This window comes from Oryzias latipes, chromosome 19 (assembly GCF_053564925.1).
Source record: "Oryzias latipes strain Hd-rR chromosome 19, Olatipes_Hd-rR_3.1".
Taxonomy (NCBI): Eukaryota; Metazoa; Chordata; class Actinopteri; order Beloniformes; family Adrianichthyidae; genus Oryzias; species Oryzias latipes.
In genome coordinates, this window is record NC_136255.1 from 9,159,082 (window position 1) to 9,183,043 (window position 23,962).

The following is a 23,962-nucleotide window of genomic DNA, read 5'->3' on the forward strand; positions in this document are numbered from 1 at the left end:
TCATCCAAACAGGCCCTGATAAAACACTTAGAAATTAGCTATATGAAAGATCATAAAATAATTTTTTTTCTTTGTGTTTATTTGATTCTATTAAAAACATTTTGATAAGAATGACTGGTACCGCGATTTGGCTGCAGCTAAAGCCGTTTGCGGCAAAGTCACGCCCCTTTAACTGTCTCCGCCAATCATTCTTGGATTCTTAATCACATGTCATCAGTCTGACCAATCAGAAGTGGTTAACGTCTTCACTTCCTTGCTCTGAATTCTGCTGATAAAGTCGCTCAGTTCTAACAAAAATACCAGCTAAAGCTCGTATTTAGCGGTGTAACTTTCCACAGAATCCGGTGTCAGACCGTGGAACAAGTGAACAAAACCATGAAGCTCGGAGACGCTGGTCTTTCTGCGTTCGGCGGATAATTAACTACATCTCCCATGATGCATTGGGTTAAAAATGACAGCGTGAGCGTCTTGGCGCACGACGAGTCTCTCTTCTTAACGTCTTGAAACAGCGAACACAAATCAAAAAGTTTTTAAATCTTCTAACTTAGCTTTTATTACATTTATTAGAAAAAACAGCTGCAACTTACAGCTTTTAGTGCCACAATTATCACAAAAATGCATGTGAGATCATGGAGGGACTGTGGATCAATACAGACTGTTTTTATCCTTTTTTTTCCTCTTTTTTTTGAATACTGGTGTGCCGCGGGATTTTTGTCAAGGTTAAAGTGTGCCGTGGCTCAAAAAAGGTTGAAAAACACTGATTTAGAGGAATAAAAATGGTTAATGAGGGGCTGAGTGATTCAGACGTTGCACTGCTGAAGGCCCAAGTGTGGAATGTACGGTCTGCCACTGCCTTTTATCTATAGGACTTTCTCAATTCTGTGTAATGTTTGTAGCACAAACACAATTTTAAGACACAGTTCATACAATTGACGCTAAAACATGACTAAGGAAAAGTTACTCACCATTTAGGAGAACCGTGTTGCTTAAAAAATATAGCTCTTTGTACCTGAAACCTGCTTTCAATGCCTAGCAATTGCCTCACAGATGTCTGAGCAGATTCAAAAGTGGATTGAAAAATGTGATTTTGGGAGCATCTCACAGAGCAGCACCAGCTCCTACTGTTTTGCATACAAGCCAGATCTGTTTACTCATCTCCACACACATGTAGGTAGGGGAGTCCTAAAGGGTGTCCACAACCAGGTTACATCCACACATTGGTGATTTTTGCTTGATCAAATCTGATTTAAAAGTTCAATGACACCCCTCAAACAATCAATCACATTCCCTCTAATTATGTTTGATTGCATTCTTTTCTATCACCTCATAAATTCTACAAAGGTTTCAAGCAATAGTGACACGCTTACATATCCTGATCCACCCCCTCCTCATCCAAGTGTCATGCTAGGAAGGGGTCAAGCACAACACACTTTACATTTTGTTCACTGGATCGTCCCCGCCTGCAGCATTGTCACGTCTCTTTGGTCACATGATGTAACTTCCACCTACTTTCTGTAACGTTTGTAGGGACGCCTATGAAGAACAAAAAGTACACAGAAATGTCACCAAAGTAAAAAAGGGAAAACCACACTTACAATCTGACAAGTAAACGGCACGTTGATCTGATTGATGCCACTGGCAAAAACTCCAAACGTTAGTCCGGCGTGAAAGAAGAAGTTAAGGAGCGTGTGCCAGCCTTTCCTGCTGATGTGGATCACGCTGCAAATGAAAGACAAACAACAAAAGGATGAGAAGGAAGGCCAGGTTCTTGGTATGGTACTGAGTCTAGTTGTTTGATCTGCATCTCTAACTAACTATTAGCAACCAAGGTCCTTAAGACGAAGACTAAAGTCTGTTTTGTTCAAAAGTCTAAGACTGTGAGGTGCAACTCCATTTTCACTTTACTTTACCAACTGTAACCCCCTCATAAACATGTATAATTTACTTTAAAAGTTGCTCTTGTTAAACAGATGACTAAATATGTGTTTCAAATTCCTCACAGGAACAACTTTGTATAAAAAGCCCTGCAAAGTGAATTTTGGTGTGACGTTTTTAGACAAAATTTTTCTTGCAGATCAGTTTCTTGCATGTTTTCTGTTTCATAACCAAAAAAGGATCTCTTTCCTCACAGCACAGCTGATCCACAACATCAACTGTTGGACAGGTGAGGACATGTATAGCTTAAACAGCCAAAATGGCTTAAAGGAAATATTTCAGCAACACAGGATGTCACTTAATTCCAACTACGCCTTCAATGCTGTCACATCTGAATTGGATCTCTTAAATGTCACCTTAGAAAGTTATCAAGTGATATATGCTCTTCAGATATCTCTTCTGATATATGTCTGTTCATGACGATAAGGTCTGAGTTTCTAGAGTCAAACTCATTAAAAGCACCAACAAAAGAACTTTGGTATGGTGTTGTTTTGGAGTGTCATTACACCTTTTACCCAGTAGGTGGAGATAACCACTGATGTATGGGTAGCTGAGTCTGAGAGAAGCTGCAGAAGAAGAATAAAGTTGGATCTTGAACTGAGCGGGTGTTTGCATTTCTTTCCTACAGCTCGACCGACACAACATATTGGCGACGAGGATTGCTTTACTGGGAATTTCGCCGCCCCCGGCATTCCTACAGAATCCCGGTGTGCCTACTCTGGAGTCCTGGATACGCATGTTCGAAAACTACATGCTGGCGTTAGCCGACAAGATAGAGGACAAGAGGAAACGCGCGCTGCTGATCCACACCGTTGGCACGGAAGCCCAGCGCATTTTCTACACTTTGCCGGATACGGGTGACTCCTACGCGGATGCCCTGCAGGCATTAAAGACGTTTTTCATACCCAAGTTAAATACAGTGTCAGAGAGAAATAAGTTTCGTCAGCGGGCTCAACGTGTCGGTGAGTCAACTGCTCGGTATGGTGCTTCCTTATGTGAGCTCGTTACTACGTGCGATTTTGGCGCGCTGGCTGATGACATGATACGTGACCAAATTGTGGAAAAAACCAACAACAGGAGGATCCGAGAACGCCTGCAGATGGAAGAAAATCTCACTCTACAGAAAACTCTGACATTATCTGCTCAGATTGAAAGTGCCCTGGCAGAAGCTAAAACTATGGCTACACCAGCCTGTGAAGCTGTAGTCGCCATGGTGCAGCAGGGGACTTCCACCGGCGGTGGGAGGCACAGACACGTTCACGGGCGTCCACAAGCTAAGGCACCACAGAGAGTCCTGCCAAATGGACCTGGGTTTGCTGGTAAGACATGTTACCACTGTGGATCTTCAACACATATTGCAAGTTTTCCTAAATGCCCTGCTAAATCAGCTACATGCAGAAAATGCAGTAAACATGGACATTTTGAGAGAGTCTGCAGGAGTGGGACTGTGTTAAATAAAGTGAGGGAACAGCCTGACACAATCAAAATATTACTAGTGGAAGAAGAAGATATGATGAGCCTTAACAGCAGGCTGATGTGCAAAGTCTCTATGCGTGCAGCTGAAGGACCTGCTGGTCGATGCTGGATCTGCAGTTTCCATTCTCCCCATGCGCCTGTACCAGAAGCATTATGGTCATATTCCACTTTCCGCAGCAAAAAGAAGACTAGTTACATATTCAGGAGAACCTATTTCTGTCTTAGGCTGCTTGGAACTGACAGTGAGCTGTGGAACAAGCTGTGCCACAATCCATGTGTATGTGGTGTCAACTGGAAACTATTTTTCCAGTTGACTACTACTACTACTACTACTTTTGGGTTTGGATCTTTTCAATGCTTTGAACCTAGTTATCAGAGATGGCCGGGTCAGTGCAGCTGTGCCTTCTCCAGCTGTGCCTTCTACTTCAGAACATCCATCAGTCTCTGTGCAGTACACAGCTCCTGCCAACAACCTTGAGGAACCCCAAAATAATTCTGACCAACTTGGACTAGTGACGGGTTTTGCCCACAAGGTGAAGGTCAGACCGGAAGTTCGCCCTGTTCAACAAAAGCTGCCTCGCCTGCCATTTGCTGTGCGGGATGCAGTTTCCAAGGAACTACAGAGATTGGAACACGAAGGCATCATTGAACGCATTGACTCATCCCCATGGGTTTCGCCTATTGTGGTCGTGAAAAGAAAGCCCGGCCGTATCAGATTGTGTCCTGATTTAAGAGAGCCCAATAAAGCAGTGGTTGTTGACAGCCATCCGCTTCCACACATTGAGGTGTTTCATGAGCTACGTGGAGCACCAATGTTTTCCACTGTAGACTTGCAGAATGCTTACTACCAAGTACCCCTTCATCCTGAAAGCAGGGACCTTACTGGTTTCATTACACATGATGGACTGTTCCGTTTTACCAGATTACCTTTTGGTTTGGCTTCAGCCCCCAGTGCTTTTCAAAGGATGATGACACAGATTCTGTCAGGTTTGGAGGATGTTCAATGTTATTTGGATGATGTGATTGTGTTTGCTAACACGCCTGATCTTCATGAAAAGCGATTGAAGGCTGTGCTGCACCGGCTGTGCAGTAGTGGGCTGAAACTTAACATGGAAAAGTGCTTGTTTAGACAAACTGAGCTGTCATTTTTGGGGCACATTGTTTCTGCTGCAGGTATCAAGCCAAATCCTGATCACATCAGTGCTATTACAGATGCTGCTTCCACTAGTGATGGTACAACTCTACACTCTTTCCTGGACCTCACAGTGTGGTATTCTAAGTTCATTCCCAACTATGCTTGTGTTGTGGAACCACTTCGTGCCATGTTGCGTAAGAACGCCAACTTCAAGCGGACTGAGGAGGCACAGGTGGCTTTTGAGAACTCTAAAAAACTGATAGCTATTAGCTCTGCTCTTTCTCTGTTTGACCCAGCTCTTCCCACCATAGTTACCACAGATGCATGTGATTATGGTATTGGTGCAGTGCTTACCCAGTTACATGAGGACACCGAAAAAACTATTGGGTTTGCTTCACGGTCTCTTAGTGAGTGTGAAAGGAAGTATTCTATCATTGAGAAAGAGGCGCTCGCTTGTGTTTGGGCTGCTGAACGCTGGCGCATATATTTGTGGGGTAAACATTTACTCTACGCACTGACCATAGCCCACTCACTTCACTGCTATCTACTAAAGGTTTCGGAAGAGCAGGAATGCGGATTGCTAGATGGTCAGCTCGCCTCATGTGTTTCAACTACACTGTAGAGTATAAACCGGGTCATGAGAACGTTGTGCCCGACTGTTTATCTCGTTTACCTGTCTCTTCTCCTCCACCAGACGAGCTAGAAGAGGACATGGTAGCTGGCTGATGTGGACTTTGCCGCTGTCACAAAAGACCAGCTGATCCAAGCCTGTCTGGACTGTCCTGTGTTGCAACAGGTTCTACTTTATCTTCGTGAAGGCTGGCCACGTAATGCAAAAGGCCTTGACCCAGCTCTTTTACCCTACTACCGCATCCAAGCAGAGCTGGCTGAAAAAGACGGTTACCTGATCCGTGGATCTCATCGTCTTGTTGTTCCCGCCTCGCTGCGATCTCGGCTTTTACAGCTAGCTCACGACACACACCAAGGTATTGTTAGGACCAAACAACGTTTAAGAGAGCTCTATTGGTGGCCTGGTATGGATGTTGATGTGGAAGCTGCTGCTAAATCATGCACAACCTGCTCCCAGCATGACAAAACTGGTATAACTAGAGCTGCCCCTTTACAACCAGCTCCCTTTCCCAGTACAGCGTGGGAAAAGGTTGCTATAGATATAGTGGGACCCTTTAACTCTGCTTCAGCTGACTGTCGTTACGCCATCACACTGATAGATTACTACAGTAAGTGGCCTGAAGTAGCATTTCTCTCAAATGTGACTACTGCGACTGTCACTTCGTTTTTGTCTGCTGTGTTCAGTCGTGAAGGTAACCCCCTCGAATTAGTGACTGATAACGGTTCTTGTTTTGTTTCTGCTGAGTTTGAGGACTTCCTCGCTGCTTGTGACATTACGCACTGCGGCAGCTCCAACTGCTACCCTCAGAGTAACGGTGAAATAGAGAGGTGGAACAGGGTGTTTGTAAACTGCTTACAAACAGCTGACATTCAAGGTCAGCCATGGCTCCCCTATGTTACTGACTTTCTCCTTGCTTATCGGGCTACTCCTCATGCCATAACTTCTGTTTCACCAGCCGAACTGCTGCATGGCTGCCTTTTTCGCCCAAAACTCAACATAAAAAACCTTGCTCCTCCACGTGCATCTTCTCAGATGAAATGTGGGGCATTGAGCAATATTGTTGCACGACGCCAAGCTAAGATTAAACAGTACACAAATAAGCGACGTGCAGCACAAACCGCAAACTTTCCATGTGGTTCCGATGTGCGGATTAGGAAACCTGGTTTTGTGAAGAAAGGACGTTCCTAGTTCACACAGCCCCTTCAGGTTTTAGCACAAAAAGGACCTTCAACTTTCAAATTCTCAGATGGCAAGGTGTGGAATGCTATTCATTTGTCCTCAGCATCACCTGCCATTGCTGCAGAGACTCATGACAGTTCTGTACAGCCTGAAGAGGTGTATTTATCATCTTTTGCTCCTTTACCTTCTCTTCCGGGGCGGAGGCGTGGTCGCAGGCACGTTCTGCCTCCTACCTGGCTCAGTGATTATGTCACTTAAGTTTTTTTTTCAGGGGGATGACAGGTTAAGATAAACGGTTACAAATGTTTATGTTGTTCCTGACTTTGACATTGGTTGTTAATTAAATTTAATATTACCAAGGTTATATATATATATTTATATATAAAATTTGATATTACCAAGGTCATATATTTAAGTTAAACATTCTGGCCACAGGTTATCTTTTACGGTTACATTTAATGGAGATTGAATATTATTAACCTTAATGTTCAGGGGTTAACTCAAATTGACAATTCTGTTTCTATTTGTATTTTGTTATTCATACCATTTGAAAAGTTATGGAGTCTAATGCTTCCTCTTATGGAGAATCCTCTATTTGTTAAAAAAAAAAGGGGGATAAGTGGTGTTGTTATGGAGTGTCATTACACCTTTTACACAGTAGGTGGAGACAACCACTGATGTATGAGTAGCTGAGGCTGAGAGAAGCTGCAGAAGAAGAATAAAGTTGGATCTTGAACTGAGCGGGTGTCTGCATTTCTTTCCTACAACTCGACCGACACAACATTTGGTTTAAAAGAAACTAAAACTCATGGAAAAGTTCACTGTTCATCAATAATGACACAAAATGCTTCATAGAACAAAACACAAGTCAAAGGATAGTCATATGTACCCATACTGAGGTTGCCCTCCGACATGTGATGCAGGTTTAGAGAGAAGTGGCCGCATCTTAAGTTGAGCGCAGGTGTTTCTTGCAGTTCATAAGAACCCATGGTGACATTAGTGCTTCTCATTAGTGCTTCTCAAATAGTGGTGGGGCGCAATGCGTTGCCGGGGGAACGCGCAGTAGTAGCGGTTTTAGGCACAGGTAATACGGGCAATTGCCCATGGCGCAAATTTAATGGGGCACAGTGGTGTCAGCGGCTCAGTGCTTGGAAAAAATCTGCGCCACTATTGGTTTACTATCATGTTATATCACAGATTTTGCAACAGCCTGAAACCTGTGAATTACCGTCCCTGCAGCTGTGCGCTCCTGTCTTCTGTGGCCGAGAACCACCATTGCAGCAAAAAAAAGAAGCAAAAAAAGAATAGCAACTGCGAACAAAAAAAAAGGAAATACAAATAAAAAAAAAAAGAAATGCAAACTCAAAAAAAGGGATGCATCTAAGAAAACGACTGCAAATAAAAGTAAAGCCACAACAGAAGTGACATCACCACAGAAGCGATGCCACAACTGATCGGGGATCAGTTTGCTGAAGGTATATCAGAAATGGATTGGCTTTTGCTATACACACTGTTGTGAAAAGAAAGAGGAATACAGGAGCACGAATCGGAAAACGAACCAGAAAGTGACGTAAGTAAAAATGTTGGTGTTAAATGTTGCATTGTTTTGATGTTATTTGGTTTGGCCAGAGGTAGCCCCAGGTTTATTCCAGTTATTGTTAGCTTCGGCTAACACGCAGAGTCACGCAGTCCAGTATACAAAAAGACCACTAATCAAGCTGCGTTCACGCCGAACGCGATTCGCAGGCAAATTTGCATCTTCTGCCTCTACTTTGCCGCAAGGCAAAGTCTCTGCTGGCCGCAAGTCCAAAAATGTGTTTCAGAGCTTGTATCTTCTAGCTGCAGCTACATGTGGGAGGGGCTTTTAGCCAATGTTTTTAGCCTGATGGCTACATGTCTGTGTTTATTTCGATTACAATGCATGGGAGACGCAGGTGGCGTTCAGAGATCACGATCATTTATGATGAAGAGTTCTACGAAAAAATTGGTAATCACGCCATTTATTCAGGGTTCATGAGCAAGGGAGCGCCATCAGCTCCGCCAGCTCCCGGGCTGCTAGCTAGCTGGCAGACGAAGAACTTCCGGCTCCGCGTGTTTTTCATTGTCGCTACAAAAATAAGAAAAATATCACAAAGTTCGGGTTTACGAGGTGTCACCACTGAAGTGTTCTAGGTATAGTTTTCATTTGCCAGTTAATTTTTTTTTTTTTGGGGGGGGGGGGGGGGGGGGGTAAATATATTTTATTTGTCATATATTTTGTAATTGTGTTAAATTTAGCAAGACAAATATCATGTTGATGCGAATTTATTCTATTTTTTAGATTATGCCAAACATGACAGTGTTTAATAAAAAAGTTGGGTTTATAAAATGTTTTATTAAATATATATCCATATAATACAGAGGGACTTTTGAGAAAGTACCTGAGTGAATTTTAAACTTTGCTGTCTTTGCTTTGTCATTTACCAGGTCATATTTTTCCATTCTGTGGGGTGAACCTTCCATGCATCCTGGTAGAAATGTCAGGTTGTTAAAGAGACTTCAATATGAAGGTACTTTTTTTTTTTTTTACTGCTAATCAAATTTATCATATGAATATGAATCCCTGTTACTTTCCTAGATCCAGGGAAATCCCTTTAGACATGAGAAATGATTCCACTTGGTGTTACAAAGTCTCTCCATCGCTTCCCGTTTCAGAAGAACTCGTACCAATGCTAACTCCAGCTGCATTTAACTTTGCCCGAGGTTTGATCTGTACTCCAATGAGAATGACATTATTCATCCTTGCTTGTTGTTCCACATCGTCCAGTCTTTTCTCCAGAATGTCGACCCGGTTATCTTTTTGCTCGTTTTGAGCTCGGAATCTTTGGAAGTCTTCCGTTAGCTCCATGAGAGGAGTTAGCTTTGCGGTCACTTGCTCCATATCCTTTCTGCTGCTTTTTGCCATTTTTGACGCATTTATTTGGTGAGTACCTTTTCATGATTTATTTTTTTACTCATGACTTGTAATTTTTTAGTGTGTCAAGCTGCTAAATAATGGTATGCCAGTACTTTGTGAACTACAGGGCGGTTTTTCAATTAAGGTGTTACAACATGTTTACAACGGAGCTAGCAACAATTTTTATTATTGACCTGTGAGACAAAATGTAAGTTTTATCATCCATGCTTTGCGGTGGCTGTACGGGGTCTTGGGAAATATCCATTTTAAAGTCGTGTCCATTTACAGCTCATTGTTACTGCTGTGCTAAAAGGCAGCAGCCTGAATGTGACCGTTACTTAAGTTAGTTTGAAAAGTCCCGCTAAAATACCCTGTAAGAGGCTCATTTGTATCATTTAAGAGCTTTCTTATTGTTTTGAAATCGGCCTTTTGGCAAAATTGCGTGGAAGGACATAAAGACAAAGTCCATTTTCAAATACGAGATAAATTAATATATGAGAATATTCAAGTCCAGTTACAACACTGAGGTATGTGTTTTTTATTCTGAAATGTACTTCAGTTTATTAAGCAAAAAAAATTGTTTTTTGGTCATGACTAAGCAAAACCAAGCATAACCAAAAAACAAAAGAACGATTTCTTTACAATTTATTTCTGGTTTCATAGCTGGCTTTCTAAGCTTATAGAGTGAATATTCATGGAAGACTTTCAGATTTTTTCATTCAGTGTGAATTAGTCTTTTTAAATATCTACTGCCACAATATTACAAAAACTTGTGTTTTTGGTTAGATTTTAATGTCATATCTTTTTATATTGATTAAAAATTAAAATAATTAATCTGTGACAATGCAATATTTTTGAAAGTAATGTCAAATGTTTTAGTAATAGTGAGTTTATGTCTCATTAAATACTTGCTACATATTAGTCCAAGCATGTCTTGTTTTCTTCTCTATAACTTAATTGCTTTCTTTTGGGCTGTCCCCATTAAGGTTAAAAAATACTGACCTGACCACCACTAAACCTCAAGTGAAAGTTGTTTTAACCTAAAATTTCCATTTGACATATAAATCACTAATAGAATATTCAGCAAATAAGATAATAAAAATATATCAAATTTTTGTTTTCCTAAAGTTATATCTTACTAAGGATAATCTTACTTTTCATGAAGAGAATATAACCCTTGTGCAATCTTAGATGACCCCACCCTTACTTTGACATGTTATTCCTATACCATGACAAAGGTGGATAAAGATGGAAAGATTTCATGTAATCCATGGACACCAGTGAAGGTCACAAATGATTGAAGAAAAAAGGTTCAGCGCACTGTCTAGTGGGTCTAGATGACCCAACTCCCAATGTTAAAGTGCCTAGGCTAGCACAAGGGTTAATAAGAAAACGTAAAAATTTCGTCATTGCTAAAACAGTTTTCTTTCATGCAGAGTTAAAAAGCACAAACTGTCAAAAAGACTTTCAATGCAGTTTGAAGTTTTCTGTTTAGGCATTTTGGCACATTTAATTTCACCTTTGTCAAATGATCTTGTCAGGCACCAAACAAATAACTAACTTTTTATGTAGATACAAACAGTATTTCAATAAATTGAAAACTCAACGCACAGTTGTCCTCAAAGGTCTTCCTGTTGTGCTTGGAGAAGATTCCAGTGAATTCTACAAAACATGCTCGGTAAGTTTACGAATTACAAACATTGTTGTCAAACATGTCCCAAAATTTTTTCAATTTTCAGAAACTTAATTTTATTGAGGCAATGAGTTTGCATAAAGTAAAGCCAACTTAATACATGTTTACAGTATAGTTAGACTGAAAAAGAGGTGGGCTCCATTGGTTAAAATTGTTTGAACTTTGGAAAGCTAAACAACCATTATCTTCAGGGCTTACAAAGTTATTTAAAAATTAACTTAAAAAAAGGACTGCACAGTGGAGCAGTGGTTGGCACTCTTGCCTCACAGCAAGAAGGCCCTGGTTCAAAGTTATGCTTCATAGAACAGGTGAAACAGGGAACCTTTCTATGTGGAGTTTGTATGTTCTCCCCGTGCAAGCGTAGGTTTTCTCTTTTTCTTCCTCCCATCGTCCAAAAACATGCTTCATAGGTTAATTTGTTACTTTAAATCGTCCCTAGGTGTGAATGCGAGTTTGTATAGGTGTCTGATTGTGGCCCTGCGTCAGACTGGCAACCTGTCGAGTGTGTACCCAGCCTTGACCCACAAGTAGGCTAGGGATAGGCTTCAGCAGCCCCATGACCCCGAAAGGGACAAAAACTGATTAAGTAAATGAATGAATTAATGAGAAAAAAAAATTTAAATCAGCCAAAAAAAAAAAAAAAAAAAAACATAGATATAGAAAAAAATACATTTAAATTAAAAAAAAGAAAATTAACCAAAAAAACACAAAACCAGAGGGGCAAGTTTGACCGTTTGGGTTAAACATTACTGAAGCATGCATGAAGGATGAAACACTGTAGTCTTCCTCTCACCTGTGATTAACGATGTATGTCATGATGGAGACAAGCAAACAGAGTAGCATGACTGCCGTGCATGCATACACCACTGGATGCAGGTAATCCCCGGGGTATGGAGGGAACGATAGCACTCTCTTCAGATCCTGGTGGGGGTTTAAACAATGATTAAACTCAGTTTTTAGGGAAAAAAACAATCCAGTTTTATGGAACTGCTGCTTTAAAACACATAACAACCATTGTAAAAAGAAAAGAAAAAAGAAAAATTAGTCAAGGTTTTAACAATTAAACAGTCAAATAGTTATCTTCTTAAACTCAAACTAACTCATTTTGATGGGTACCACACCTATTTATGACTGCACACCTTTCCTGTCCATAAAAGGGCACTACAGCAAATCCACAAAAACGCAAGCATGTGACCCATTGTGCTCATGCAGTAGGTTTGGTCCCCTCTTGTTCTATTTTCAGCAGCTGTTTTACTGCATCCGTCAGAGCTGGGGTTTTAGCTTTCTCTAAAGATGGACTCCATCACACAGAAGATGAGGGGGCCTTAAGAGGCTGGTAAAACTTTTACCTACATCTACAATGATTTCACTGCCTCAAAATAACTGTTTACATCATAAAACATGCATGACCTAGTACCAGAGACTTGAGGTAAAGGAGGTCAACTCTTAGTCTGGATGGAATTCTGAAAGTTGCATTTGTGTAGTAGTAGGCAAACTGAGCTATTTGGGTTCACATTTCAAAGCAACATGAGTTGTTAAAGTTAAATAAAGTTGTATGAAACAAATCCTTTCCTCTTTTTCAACCAGCTACTGTAAAGTTACATACACACCGGCCTCGGAAACTGGTGTTAGAGTGGCGGCTTTCAGTGAAAAGTGTATGTAAACGCCCGTAAACCTGAGTTTCTGGCTTTTGCTTTTAAAAATTGTTGCATCTACACAATTTTTAAGTCCATTTTCAGACTCTACATACAAACCGGGTGATCATTAAACACGCACTGAAGGTTCAACCAGTTGAACTTATGACTGCTTGAACCCCAAATGATCAATCAGGGAGTCTAATTTGATAGTTACGTATAAGCAGCGTCCTTTTCAAAACAAGAAAGTGCCAACCAGTTGAAAAATTACCATAAAGGAGAACTTAATAATTGTGATTTCAGTCAGACAACCCATGCAGTAAAGAAGATTTATTCCATATTTATTTTAGTTTGGCATAAGGCACCGTTCAGATACATAAAACAAAGATCTCCATAAAAAAACTTTGGGTATTAAACTACCCCTAACGGAGTTCACAGGTGGAAGCCGGGTAGGAGGGTGGGGTGACGAACGCAGAGGTCGCGGAAATGGAAGAAGAGGATTGGACCACACCTGGACTTAAGTAGGACGCTGAACAGGTGAGTTGATTAGACTGAACTGCCCGCAGGGAGGAGTAAATAGGTAAACCCACTGCTCTAGTTGCCTGCCCAAAAAACTCCCAGGGTCGTTCACTTGTGCTGGAATTATATGACACTAAGTCTTTGATGTCATAGAAGAGGACAGTAAAAAAAAAAGCCTGGAGTAAAATCTGTGAGATTTCCCATACGGAAATGATATATATAAATCTTTTCAGATTTTTTTCTTTTTTATCTAAAACTTGAAAGTTCAGCATAAGACAGTCAAACCACTTATAAGATCCTTAGTAAAATTGGACAATATGAAACTTGTATGGTTTGGTAATATAGAAGACATTATATGACAGTAGTTCCACATACATAATTTTTAGAAGAAATGTGTAATATAAAACTTTTATGAGATGAGCAACTTACAGTGAAAAAGTAATCCTACAAGTATCACAAAACATTTGCAAGTCTCATTTGAAAAACAGTCAAATAACACAAAACATTGGAAGGATAAAATTTAGCAATTGCTAGGTTTTCTAAAACGAGGTTGTTCATTTTCTCTCATCTAATGGATGTACCAAAAACTAGGGGTGTTGAAAAAAATCGTTTTGGCAATATATCGCGATAGTTCATTTGGCGATACTTGTATCGATACAAAATGCTGCCAGGGCGATATTTATTTTATTATTTCTGAGTGTCCTTCAGTGTCTGACTCTTGTTTTCCACTTAAAGTGGAGCACAGCAGCTTCACGGCGGCTAATAGGCTAGTGCACCTAGCATCGGCTAAAACGCTATCGGCAAAGCGGGCCAGAGTTCTGCAGAACCTCCCAGCAGTAGATTCTAGTTAAACGACCAGATCGATCAGAGAGATGTGTACAATGATCAGGGTTACTAGTTTACTTCTGTGTGTGTGAGAAAGCCTGGCTGTAGTGATGCAGTGCAGACTGATATGTAAACAAAACATTGTTGCCAAATTAAAGCACCTCCTTCATCCTGTCATGCTGCTGCATCATCATCATACTTTATTGTTTCTGCAAAGAATTAATGTTTCCCCCCCCCCTTTATCTTTGAAGCACACTTCAGGCTCCTGTTTCACGCTCTTTTTAAGAGTATTGGGGATGCAACAGTTAGCAATATTGAAAATAAACAGCACTTTATTTCCTCAATCATACTTTAGAACCTTATTGGTTAAAATAAATATATTTTGTTGTGAAAATCTGACAATGTTGACTCTTACCTAGCACTAGGAATTTGCCTGGGTAAAAGCAACTTATATATGAGATAATTGCAGTGCTTAACATTGCGATCATTAAATAAACAGAATTTGACAATTTTATTACAATGTAAAAAGTCATTTAAACAAAAATTAGAAAATGTGTTCCGGTACAATATTGGGATACGTCTTGTATTGTGTGGCGCGTATCAGGAAACGTATCGTATCGCCAGACTCTTGCCAATACACACCCCTAACTAAAAGTATTGCTTATGAAATGGGCAACATGATATTGTGTCAAGCTAACGGTTTCTTCAATAAATACCAGTATTTTCAGGGTTAGGGTTAGGGTTGTTAAGGCGCAGGCGCGTTAATCCCCCCGTTCGGACCCTCAGAGCCTCCAGAGCGGGTTCATAAAGAAGAACTAGTCTGTTTTTTTAGAGGAAACTTTTTTTTTATTACAGCTCTCCCTAACTCGGTCCTGGGAGTTCGGTACTCCTCTCAAGTTCAGTACTGTAAGCATTAATGACTTCAGTCAACTGCAATGACGGCAGAGAAGCTTCTCCAAGCTGATTGCTGATCGTTAATCCATTGGTCAGTCGCCTTTTTTCACAGAAATTCAGCTGCGTCCTCTTGACTGTCAGAGTTTGTTCTCCAGCTTCCTCCACACGTGAACCGTTGATTCAATTATCTTGAATTTTCTGCAGCTGCTCCCATGTTCCTCCATGTAGCTGATAGCTGCAGTTCAAACTGTGCTTCAGCTATGTTGTAAACAAGTGTGGGGATCTGGGGGTTAGCCCCGGCTAGGGCCACTAAGACTCATGGGAAATGTGGAATCCCACAAGATAAGTAAGAGAAGTGACTTCATGCTGTTACGCTGATTGTGTGTGTTCAACAACAAGCAAACTGCTTCTCAGTTAATCTCTTCCTCTCTGAGATTGAATGGGGCCACTGCATTAGTTCCAGCAGAATGTAAATTCAGCAGATTATCAGGAACATATATTTTACTATGATATTATGTAGCATTACCATAAAAAACATTTATATTTCTTTTTGTAGTAGCCTTGTCATTTACATTAGATGACATATAATGAAAGTAAAAACAGCATATAAAGAAAGCATAATTTCCCTATAAGATTTATACATCTTACTTGCAGAAAACGTACATTTAATGTTTTATTTTCATATATGAAAAGCATATGTCTGAAAAAAAGACATGTAAAAAAAACTATAAAACTGATATGAAACATGCATGGAAAACATAGTTGCTTTTTAAATTTCATGTATTCCACATAGTCGATTTTTACATGATACATACATATTTCTAGAAAAGTGGCCACTTTCAGGAGATTATCATATTATTTTATAAGTCTTATAATATGCTTAATTTATGTGAAATATGCAGCAGGAGATCTAAGTTCCTCATAAGTTTTCTCTAGTTTTTTCCGTATTTTCCGTATGGGTTATGCTTCGACAATCCACACTAAGCATCTTTCAACTATAGGTGGCAAAAAATAGTAGAAAAAACAAAAGAAGAAGATGTACCCCCCTTGCTACATGGTCCTTGTTCAGCATGAACACCGTATGTTAAAAGCGTGTTCATGAAATCACGTGTTGTGTTTTCCTAAATGCACAACACATCACACCAAATGCGATTCGCGCATCAGGGGCATCAAGTTTCAATGTTAAGTCAATGTACATATGCAATCTGAGGTCCTGGGCACGATTTGAGCATCGGGCGCAGCGCGCCTGTCCAGCAGCAGCGCATTTTGAGCATTGTGGTACAATTTGGACATCGCAGCGACTCTAGAGTTCAAATATCTGAGCTTTGGCGATGACAATGCATCGCGTCAACCAATCAGGGACGTGTGAAGTACAAATCTAATATAGACGATTGCTGTGAGCATTCTTGTCCTGAACTTCCATCCGTTTTCTTAATCTGCTTCATCCCTTTTGGTGCCACAGGGTTGCCCCCGGGGTTGCCCAACTATAGCCCCTCAAGGCTACAGTTGGGCGAAAGTGGGATACACCCTGGACATTGACATTTTCTTATTTGCATCGAGATATTAACGTAAAGATTTTTTTAACGTTATTCTTGCTCTTATTTTTCCCCACTTGGAAGAGCAAGATTCAAACTGGGTCAGAGAGACAGAAAAACCGCAGAAGCTGACTGTCCCAGCACCCTTATTAACCTATCAAATTTGTCCCTCAGTTGTGTGCATGACACACATGTATCTAATCTGTAAAAACGTCCTACCTCATTTCCAGTAGACCAATCATAATTTTGGATGAGGACTACAGCTATATTTCGCCAAAACCTGACAGGTGTGCTCGACTATGATGAAGACACAGTGCAGGCATTGGTGGAGAATGGCTGTTGCCTCCACAAGCCAATTCAGACACGTGCGTGTCCTGCACATGCGCAGTGAGTGATTCCTCTTGTAGAGAATCCACTCCTGCATAATTCAGCCGGAAGAATCGTGTGGACCAAAAATCACAAGCTCATGAGGCTCCATCTTCATGACAGCGCCTTTCCTCGGTGCTCCAAGGCCATGTTCATGTCCTCTCTCTGCTTCAGTACAACATGCGCTCTCATTGTGCTTCACTGAATAACTGTCTATTAGATAGAGCATGACTGATTAAACCCTCTGCAGATCCCAGGAAGTGGGCATACACACAGTGTGCTGCTTCACAGTTTGAGTCTGTGTTTGTTCATAAGAGCATTTTTGAGCATCTGCAGCTTTAGGAAAGTAAAAAGAATCTTCGATCCTGCACCGATGTTCTTTTCCTGGAGATGTTCTTTACAGAGTCAACCCAACATGAAGAGGGTTGGTGGAGAGGGACAACCTTTAGGGCAGGACTTAATGTCTTTGTCTTATTGCTTCAACACATTTTCGCGTTCTGTGTCTAATTCATGCATTGTAGCCTTCCGCCATGTCATGACAGATGCTCTCAAGCCAATGAAACCTGACCTAAAACAAACCTGCAGAAAAGCATGCCGCTGCAGACTGCTTCAGAACAAATCAAGTCAAGCAGCTGATTTACTGTAAGACACAAAGACACATCATTTATGAGCACCAGGAGCAGTACAAGGGACTAACCAGCTGACCTAGTTCCATTCGTCTGACTGCTGATGGCCTTGCTTCCTTCAGCTTTGTCCCAGAGTTTATCTTCCTCAGAATTGAACTCTTTTATTCCCAGTTAACCAACAGGAAATAGTCGGCAGGGAGCTGGTTAGCTCTGCCTTTATGTCCAGCTGTTATTCAGACAAGGTCAGTTCCAAGTCAGATCAAAGTCAAAGCATAGACCGATCAAATAACACTTAATGAAATAGCTTGTTTCCTCTTTGTTCTACATTTGAATGTTTATATGCTGCTTTTTCTTTAAAGCACATTGAGATGAACTTGTGTATTAACTAATATTTCAAAAGGAAACTGAATATGCAAATAAAATTTAAAAAAAAAGAAAAATACAGTGTTGCTTTCCCTGTGTGCATCATAAATCTTAAAAACAAGAAATAACAAACTGCTACACACACATGTTCTGCCTCAAGCAACAACACAACAGCCTCATTGGTGAAGAGGACCTGACTCAGGGTTAAAGAGAGGACTGATAACAACAGCAACTCAAAGGCAGCAGTTGGTCAAAACATGTGCTGCTTTGCGTTTAACCCGCAGACATCATAAATAATTTCTACTGGTGTGCAACACAAAAGAAAGTTGTACACGTCTTTATTCATTCACAGCTGATGTAATTTAACCGTAACAGATCACTTGGCGATATAAAATGTTGATGGTCCTTTTGTGAAAAAACTCAAAAGATTGTGAAGATATCGATATGACAGTGAAAAGGTAATTACGGTAATAGTATCTCAAAGCCTCTTACATACATATGCAACTTATCATTACAAACTGGGAAATTCCCAATCCAAACGAAAATTTCAAAAGTGATTCATATTCATAAGAGCGGAGACAAACACCTATTTACAAACTTAAGATTTATTTCTCTTCTTCCACAATTCTCAAAAATTTCAGTAAAAATATTCAGTGATAAACATTTAGTGATGAACATGACATTATAAATGAAAACCAACATAGTTTAAGGGAAAAAAAAAACACATCATTGACGCTGTGGAGGAAATAACAAATACTCTGGACAAAAAGTAATATGCAGCTGGATAAACAAGGATAAACACTCAATCATGACATCCTACTTGACAAACTGGGATGGGATAAAGGGACAAGTGCTAACTTGGGTAAAAAGCTATTTAATGGGAAGAAAACAATTTGTCAGGATTGATGAATTTACATCAGAAGTCAATGAGATAAGTTGTGGTGTCCCACAAGGATCGCTTCTGGGCCCCGCTGCTATTCAATATTTAAATTAATGATATATTCAATGTTTCAAAACTTATAAACTCATCATTTGCTGAAGTCAAAAATATATTCTCTACAGACAACCATAGGGAACTTATCAATGTGGTGACAACAGAGTTTAACAAAACAAAATCATAGATGGATTACAACAAATTATCTTTGAACCTAGATAAAAACCAAAGGGATGTTTTTTGGTAGTGACAATGTCAATTCCAAGCTCTCAATTTAAATAAATAATGTATCAATTGAAAGTGTGAAAATCAAATTCTTAGGGGTAGTTATTGATAACACACTAAGTTGGAAGCTACACATCAGACACATACAAAATAAAATCTTTAAAAAAGTATTTCAATCATAAATAAATCTAAATGTATATTAAAATACAACATTAGATATTTATTGTACTGCTTCTTAATGTTACCATATTTCACCTACTGTATAGAAATTTGGGGGAATAATTGTAAGAGTTCACTACATCTTGTCATTTTACTAATTTTAACGAGCCATCAGAATTGTACATAAAGCCGGCTATCTTGATCATACAAACAATTTATTTTATCAATCCAGAATTTTAAAACTGTTTGACCTTGTTGACTATTACCCTGCGCAAATCCCATATAGGGCCAGGGAGAAATCATTACCAAAAACAGCTCTTAGAAAATGAGGTAGGCTAAAAACTGAGGGGATGTGGGAACTTCAAGATCAAATAGAGAAGAATGGCAAAGAAATGTTACTGTGTGTCTGTGTGTGGCACTTAACTTTGGAATAGGTTAAGCAATGAGCACAAACAATGTTCAAATATCCAAATATTCCAGAAAATCTATAAAGAAACTCTGATTTCCCGATATAAAGATCAGAGGAGTAAAGGATCAACAGGTGTTTGAATAATGCCAAATTCATGTGTGAACTTGATTGTGATTAAATAATCAAAGCTCTTATAATTACAATCACATGAACTTAAATTAGTTTAAATAATTGCAATTCTTATAGAATTTAACTCAGTTGTATTAGAAATCCACCTAAACCTAAATAATTTAACCGAAACGAGCAGAAGTGACGTCGAACAGCAGTGACACCGCTTGGATAGATACAGGATGACTAACAGCGGGATGACCGGGTCCTCGCCAAAACTGTCAACCTGATACTACGGTAAGTAATGTTGGACAATATTGCATTAGCCTCCTTAGTTTAACCCTTGTGCTATCCTACGGGGTCAAGATGACCATTGACGTGTTATCCCTACCATGACAAAGGTGAATAAAGGTTGAGAGGATTTCATGTAATCCATCGAAACCAGTGAAGATCACAAATCATTGAAGAAAAATGTTCAGCGCACTGTCTTGTAGTGTCTAGATGACCTCACCCCCATTATCAAAGTGCCTAGGATAGCACAACGGTTAAGAAGCCAAGCGAGAGCATAAAATATCAATTCAGAAATATGACTATCACAAACATATATTTTAACAAACAAAACTAATTTAGCTGGTTAATTTCCTTTCTGATTAACTTTTACTTTATTGGCTATATTACTGGCTTTAATTTTATTTTATTTTTTATGTATTTGAGTGTTTAAGATTCTATTTTACAATCTTTGTTTTAATTGCTTTTATAATTGTAGTTATTACTATTTACTGTACTGCATAATGTTTTCTATTGCTTTTATAGATTCTTTGGTTTTATTGGCTGGACTGGAATTTCTCATGTTTAATGCTGAACAGCACTTTGATTAACTAAGATTTTTAAATTGTGCTATCTAAATACAATTGAATTGAATTGATATTGCAGCAGCTACTTTATGTTACTAATAGACTTATTTTTCAGGTTATACCAATTTGAATATTTTGTGTAATTTCAATATGTTGTTTGACATTTTTGGAGACAGGTTTGGGACTAAAGTAAATAAACATTCTTATGCCAGGTGGGAGCACCCCGTAAAGCTTGAAAGTTTCAGGCCGCCATGTCTTTTTCAGTCGTTTCAGTGAGTTGGTTTTATTTGGCACAAGGAACATGGAGCTTGTTTCAACAAAATAAAAATACGATTTAGATTTTTTGTTTTTTATTGTTTTTGTTGCTTTTTTCTCAAATGTTATGTCACTGTAGTAAAAAATGAGAGATTTAAATGTAAATAAAGTGAATTGGCCAGTTTGAACAGGTAGCCTATAAGTTCAAATTTCAATGCATTAATGAAGTGTTGGCCACCAGCTTAGGGGCTCTTAGAGCAGCTCTTTGAAGTGAACAAGAAAAGCCAGCTCCTTATTAGAAGTGTTTCGCGAACTAGCTACTTGTTTCTATTTTCCAGCTGCAGGTGATTGTCAGTATGTGTTCCAGCTGAGCAGAGGGGGACGAGGTTGCACTTGGAATAGTAGTAGACCAAGCTGGAGGGCGAGAGAGAAAAACAGCCAGGGCCAACACGAAGACACAGCATTAAAAAGGTATAGTTAATAAAAAGAGTGACACCAGGAAAACAAGCTAAAATCAGGAACCATTAAAATTGTGTTGACAATAAAAAGCAGAATGCAGAATCTGTAAGAAAAGAATATCCTATATACAATCTGAGAGCTGTCCAGCCAATAGTTCCATGTGAAGATAAAACAAACACTACGCGAAAAGAGCCAGAATCCATACATATCTGTTGGGGATACTTTCTTAAATATCTAAAGAATCTGGACCATTTTTGATGCATATCCAGACATGCAGCATATCTGAAGATATCCGGGCAAAAGATACGGGTTGTGTCTTATTTTGGTCATATCCAAGTGCCGAATATGACCTGAAGTCAAATCTGGAAATATCTGGAGTAAAGATAATGAAGAAGGTAAATATCCTGTAGTATCTGTAGTGTATACTTATCTAAGTGTTGAGGCATTTCTGGTGCATATCCAGACATGCAGCATATCTGAAGATATCCAGGAAGAAGATACTGGTTGTGTCTTATTTTGGCCATATCCAAGTTCTGAATTTGACCTGAAGTCAAATCTGGAAATATCTGGAATAAAGATACTGAAGAAGGTAAATATCCTGTAGTATCTGTAGTGTATACTTATCTAAGTGTTGAGGCATTTCTGGTGCATATCCAGACCGGCAACATATCTGAAGATTTCCGGGCAGAAAATACTGGTTGTGTCTTATTTTGGTCATATCCAAGTTCCGAATATGACCTGAAGTCAAATCTGGAAATATCTGGAGTAAAGACACTGAAGAAGGTAAATATCCTGTAGTATCTGTAGTGTATACTTATCTCGGTGTTGAAGCATTTCTGGTGCATATCCAGACAGTCAGCATATCTGAAGATATCCGGGCAGAAGATACTGGTTGTGTCTTATTTTGGTCATATCCAAGCTCTGAATATGACTTGAAGTCAAATCTGGAAATATCTGGAGTAAAGATACTGAAGAAGGTAAATATCCTGTAGTATCTGTAGTGTATACTTATCTAAGTGTTGAGGCATTTCTGGTGCATATCCTCCGTAGTTACCATTGCCGCTGTAGGTACCATAACCGTTCGGCCTGGAACTTCCGTTCGGGGTCCTTCGACTAGTGCTGACGCCACATTATGTGATTGGCTGTATGTTGGTCTGATGACGTGTCAGACAGTGATTGGTCTGAACAATTTAGGATACTACCATAGAAGAAAATATTATGACGTCTGTTGTAAACGAACAGAGCTGCGAGTTAGAGCAAGATTGTATTCGAAACGTGCCTTTATTATTGTTATGATTATTATTGAATTCATGTTCTCTTATAGTTTTTTTAATCCGTGCACCCATTGCTTTATTATTGACAGAACAGACCCGGAAGGGCAACATTTAGCCATGCTGACAAAAATTTCAGCCACGGCTGAACTTAAACTGGAGTAACGAGCGGATTGTGACAACATGTTTTTATAAAAATGACAAAGAATATTGTCAGACACAATTTATGAGGGAAAACTCCTTTAGGTTACAAAAGGGAAAGTGAAATGAAAATACGTAGAGCCGAAGCAGATGTCGACGCTACGTAGTTTGTCCAAGTGGGGTTACCGTAGTGTGACGTTATACTCAGTCGAAAGGACCCCGAACGGAAGTTCCAGGCCGAACGGTTATGGTACCTACCCCGTATTTTGTGATATGTGCAAAGGCGATACTGCAGTAGGACATGTATTGTCTCTGGATATTAAATGTATCACTTGTTTGATAAGGGCCTTGCCTAGCAATTTATGTGCACAAGATACTTCAAAAGCACATATATTTTTTCCCGACATATATTGTTTATGACAAATTTGAATTAAACATCTGATCTGTTAAGCTGAGTTTGCTCTTCACTTATATTTTCCCACAAATTTTTAAAAACAGGTGTGAAAAGTATTGACAAGTCAACCCAAGTTTGATTAAGGTACACAGTAATATCCTCATTGCTTCATCAAAGGTAATAAATACAATGGCACTTCGGGCATACAACAAATTTTGTCATTTTTAACAGCCAATTTCTTCCTGAGCATGTATCAAGTGGCAGGAAAGTCTTTTGTGATGCTTTGTAAAACATTATCACTTATTATACCAATAAAAAAAACACAACATACAGCTTTCTTAAGGCTTTTAGAGATTTTACTGAGATACATTTCAATTTGTTTGATTAACACGGGGGGGGGGGGGGGTAGAAGATGAATAAAATTAGCATTTATGAATATACAATTTGCCAAATATAATAATAAGATTAATTATTAGTTTTTATTTGAGTCCAAGTTTTTATTATAAAACCCAAAAATTATATATTCAAATTTCAGAGTGAAGTTGGGGTGAATATGATTTCATATTCACCCCAACTTCTAGGGAACAAAACGTCTTCAGTAGTTTCAAAGCCGCAAAATAACACAAGGAGAACAAACAACCATGACGTGTTACCCGAGCTCCAGTAAAGTGAAATTCAATTGGTCACCTTCTGCAACGCGACCAATCAGCTGTCGGGTTATAGCGCTTTGCGCCGCCATGACGCAATCTGTTTGAAAACAATGCCGGCACGGAGCACAGGGCCGAAGATGAAGATGGAAAAAAGAATAAAAGGCAACCGTTGAAGACGTGGATGATTGTGTTGCGCGCACACCCTCTTGTAAGCGAGGCCGACCGGGTCCGCACAGTGAACAGACATCAGAGGATCCGGGAGTTGGCGGCAGTGACCCGGCCGAGCCGATAAGTTCAGGTAAAACTTTTGATCTAAATTAATTGGCATGTTTATATTCGGGGCTTGGAGGCTATGGG

General features: G+C 39.6%; 1 protein-coding gene across 6 annotated transcripts in view; it reads right to left on the bottom strand.

Moving 5' to 3' along the window:
• The window catches only part of adgra1a (adhesion G protein-coupled receptor A1a), a 68,731-nt gene that overhangs the window by 11,610 nt on the left and 33,159 nt on the right, over window positions 1–23,962 (bottom strand). For 5 of the 6 annotated variants that reach the window (XM_011473518.4, XM_004086840.5, XM_011473517.4 and 2 more), the window contains 2 exons: window positions 11,778–11,905; window positions 1,596–1,719 (listed from right to left, as the gene is read on the bottom strand). In XM_011473518.4, the coding sequence (XP_011471820.1) occupies window positions 1,596–1,719; window positions 11,778–11,905 (252 nt within the window). The remainder of the gene's footprint in view (window positions 1–1,595; window positions 1,720–11,777; window positions 11,906–23,962) is intronic. The other variant, XM_020702032.3, reaches the window with a different exon arrangement.